The sequence below is a fragment of the Frankliniella occidentalis genome, unplaced genomic scaffold (genome assembly GCF_000697945.3).
Source record: "Frankliniella occidentalis isolate FOCC.00 unplaced genomic scaffold, Focc_3.1 Scaffold726, whole genome shotgun sequence".
In the NCBI taxonomy this organism is placed as follows: Eukaryota; Metazoa; Arthropoda; class Insecta; order Thysanoptera; family Thripidae; genus Frankliniella; species Frankliniella occidentalis.
Window position 1 is genome coordinate 33,337 of NW_026267838.1, and position 3,742 is coordinate 37,078.

At 54.8% G+C, this 3,742-nt stretch overlaps 1 protein-coding gene across 3 annotated transcripts; it reads right to left on the bottom strand.

Moving 5' to 3' along the window:
* Window positions 1-3,295, bottom strand: LOC113215023 (uncharacterized). Of its 3 annotated transcripts, XM_052275650.1 has the most exons (3): window positions 2,624-3,295; window positions 421-789; window positions 1-333 (listed from the first exon to the last, which is right to left on the bottom strand). In XM_052275650.1, the coding sequence occupies exons 1-3, from the start codon at window positions 3,197-3,199 to the stop codon at window positions 226-228; spliced, it is 1,053 nt and encodes a 350-aa protein (XP_052131610.1). In that variant the 5' UTR covers window positions 3,200-3,295; the 3' UTR covers window positions 1-225. The 3 variants fall into 3 exon arrangements, with proteins under 3 accessions (XP_052131610.1, XP_026290363.1, XP_052131611.1); XM_026434578.2 differs by lacking the exon at window positions 2,624-3,295 and having other exon boundaries at window positions 421-1,428; XM_052275651.1 differs by lacking the exons at window positions 1-333; window positions 421-789 and adding an exon at window positions 1,790-2,181 and having other exon boundaries at window positions 2,261-3,295.
* Window positions 3,296-3,742: the final 447 nt, after the last annotated feature.

Here is a 3,742-nt window from a genome sequence, read left to right on the forward strand (position 1 = left end):
TTAACTTGTACAATTAGTCGTTTATTATGGTTATACTACAGCTATATACATATCACACAGTACACCCACGTATGTATCTTTGAATGTTATTTAATAGTCAGGTGAAACACTAACAGAAAAGAAATATTTGTGAAATCTTGACATTTAAAAATAAATTGGAAACAAGTTATTCTCCTAGTTGTAAAAGGAGATGCTAGATGGTGCACTCTACATGGCCCTTGCTTCTCAGTCCCGTGGCGTCAGGAGGACGCGTTCACCACCGATAATGAGCTCTTTGAGCGAGGGGAGGTAATCGCAATGTTTCAGCACCTCAGTCTTCTGAGCCGAGTATACCTGTAATGGACAGAGAGGCTGTTACTTCAAGTTACTGTGAAGCCTGTTAAACTTCATTGTACAGGCAAAAGCTCCGTAAATACTTACAGGCATTTGATTGATAACATCTGCCACCACCCGAGAGATCTCAATCTCTGCTAGTAGATCTACTTCTACACGGGTCAATTTGGGGCTGCCAGTTTCTCCCAAGGTCTTGACGAGGTCCACCACCATCTCACCCATCCCTTTCACGTAGAAACGACTGATGCTGCTCAGTCGCAGGAATTTCTTGGCGTCTGCGATGTAAGGAGGATTGACACGGTCCTGTGCGGTAAGCCTGAGGGATGTCAGCGACCGACACTTGGCGAGCTTGTCCAGGCCGGGCACGAAGGGGCACTGCAGCTCCCAGGGGTGGGCGATGCTCGCGAGCAGGTCGACGACCTCGTCGCCCCAGCTGCCCCGGTGATCCAGCCAGACCTCCTCCAGGGTGGCGGTGTGCGCGCGCAGGAGGGCCTTGAGCAGCACGGCGTTGTCTCCACCGTACGCGAGCTTCTTGAGCGACGGCGGCACCGGGCACTTCCAGCCGATCGTGAAGCTATAGGTTGAGGAGTACCCAATGTGCAGCTCACGCAAACCCCTGATTTGGAGGGCGAACTTGAGGAGGTAGGAGTCACCTAGGGGCAAGCTTCCGGGCAAGCCGCCGTGAAAGGCTCCATCAAGCAAACCGGAGGGCGAGAACGCGATGGCCAGCTCGCTGAGGCGGCCCAGCTCCACCTGGCGGCGAATGATGCCCACCGCCACCAGCGGGTGCTCGTCGACGAGGACGCTGACGCCCGCGGCCGCGCACGAGGTGGTCCGGGCCGCGGCGGCGGTGAGCACCGGCAGCTGGCCCCACCCCGTCAACACGAGCCGTCGGCAGCGGGGCGGTGGCGGCGACATGAGCAGGACGCCGCTGGTGATGTCCCTGTCGCGCCACAGCTCGGGGTGGCCCACCAGGTCGCGGAGGCGGCGGCAGACTCGGCGGCACCGCACCAGGTCGCGGTCGGCGAGGTGGTGCAGCACGGCCAGCAGCGCGTCGTCGGGCAGGGCATCCATCTAGAAACAAGACGCGTCACCTGAGGTACGGCATGGAACTGTTCATGTAAATTGGGTCGGTTGTGCCGCAGCAGCATGTTGCAGGTGTGACTATGCCTATTCCCTCCGGACGTAAGGGGCTTAGGGCTATATGAACTCTGCAGCACGGAAGTGTATGCGATCCCGCAACAACACTGAAGCGTCCGTTTAGATACACCTGGTGCGTAAACGTCTACGTTTTAAATGTCCACGGCTTGTAACTATGCCAGATAACAGTTTTTGAGACAGTCGCTAAGAATGTCTCTATTTTAAAAATCGTATAGAACCGTGCTTAATTTTTCGCCCACCAACATTGAACGTGCAAAGCGCAAAGAGCCTCGGAGAACAGATATTCAAAGCCAGCTCGGTTGTAGTTTGTCGTTTATTGGTGATATTTTTGTGATCTCATCCGCAGAACTAGCAAGTCAAACCAAACTTGTTGATAGTCGTGTATTACGGTTATATACAACAAAGCTATAAACATAATATGCAGTTCACAATTTTTACATCTTTTAAGTTTAAAAGGCTCAAACAAAGAGGAAATATTTATGAAACCTGCTAACAAATTGTTAAAAAGTAAATACAAAAAAAAACTCCTAGTCTTCAAACAGAGATGCCAGATTGTGCACTGGACTGTGCACCTCCTTCTCAGTCCCGTGGGACTAGGGCGCAGTGTTCACCGTTGAAAATTAACTCCTTCAGGGCCGGCAGGAAATCACCAAGAAGTATAAAAGCAACTTTAGTAGCACGGTACAGCTGTAATAAAAAAGGGGCTGTCAAGATTTTGGAAAGCCTAAAGCGACGGAATACAGGCAAAAGCTGTGCAAGTACTCACCACCACATCTTCTACCAACGGAGACTCGCGTAAGTCCACTTCTAGGTGTGTCACCTTGGATTTGCTGACGGGAGTGCCATCGTCTCCTAACGACCTAACTAGGAGTATGGGCAGCTTACAACGCCCGCGCGCGCGCACGTAGAAACGAGTGATGTGGCTGTAGCGCACGAAGTCGATAGCGTCACAGTAATCCATCGCTGGTACGTCCTGGACGGTGAGCCTGAGGGACGTCAGCGAGCAGCACTCGGCCAGCTTGGGGCCCAGGCCGCGCACAACGTGGCACTGCAGCTCCCAGGGGTTGGCGATGCTCGAGAGCACGTCGGTGACCTCACGGTCCCAGCCACCCAGGTGGTCCAGCCTGACCTCCTCCAGGGTGGCGGCGTGCGCGCGCAGGAGGACCTTGAGCAGCGCGGCGTCGTCTCCACCGTACGCGAGCTTCTTGAGAGACGGCGGCACCGGGGACGACCAGCCAGTCGTGTAGCTGTGCTTCGAGGAGCCGATGTGCAGCTCACGCAAACCCCCGACTTGGAGGGCGGACCTGAGGAGGAGGCCTTCGCCTGCGCGCCAGCAGGCGGGAGAGAAGCTGATGTCCAGCTCGGTGAGGCGGCCCAGCTCCGCCTGCCGGCGAATGACGCCCGCAGCCACCAGCGGGTGTGCGTCGACAAGAATGCTGAGGCCCGCGGCCGCGCACGAGGTGGTCCGGACCGCAGTGGCGGAGCCCACTGGGAGCTTCCTCCAGCCCGTCAACGCGAGCCGTCGGCAGCGAGGGGGCGGGGGCGACATGAGCAGGAAGCCGCCGGAGATGTCCCTGTCGCGCCACAGTTCGGGGTGCCCCACGACGTCGCGGAGGCGGCGGCACACGCGGCGGCACCGGACCAGGTCGCCGTTGTCGAGGCGGTGCAGCACGGCCAGCAGGGCGTCGTCGGGCAGGGCCTCCATCTAGAAACAAGAGGCGTCACCTGAGGTGCTACACGTCGGTTGTAGAGCGGTAGCAGACGCCGCCGTTCTGCGCGTTTGCCTATACTCCATCCGCATGGAAGAGGCTGTGACCCCTGCGACGCGGTAGGGTATGGGATACCGCAGCAACACTTTGGCGTCCGCTCGGATACACCCGGTGCGTCAAAATACACGTGTGAAACGCTCGCGGCGGGTAGGCATCTAAGTGTAAATTAATGATTTTTTAAAAACTCGTTTAGAACCGTGCTTTGGGCACACGAACATGCCTAGCGCAAGGAACCTCGCAGGACAGAAATTCAAATCCAACTCAGTTGTAGGTGGCCGTTTGTTGGTTTTAATTTTAATTACAGTATCAGGGCTACAAGATCAAATCAAACTCAGTTTTTCTTTGTCATTTTTTGGTTATATTTGTAATTACATTTGGAGGACTAGGAATTTAAATCGACCTCGCTGATAGTCGTGTATTATGGTTATGTACAGAGCTGTATACATATTATTAAATGCACTACATTGATTATATACTTA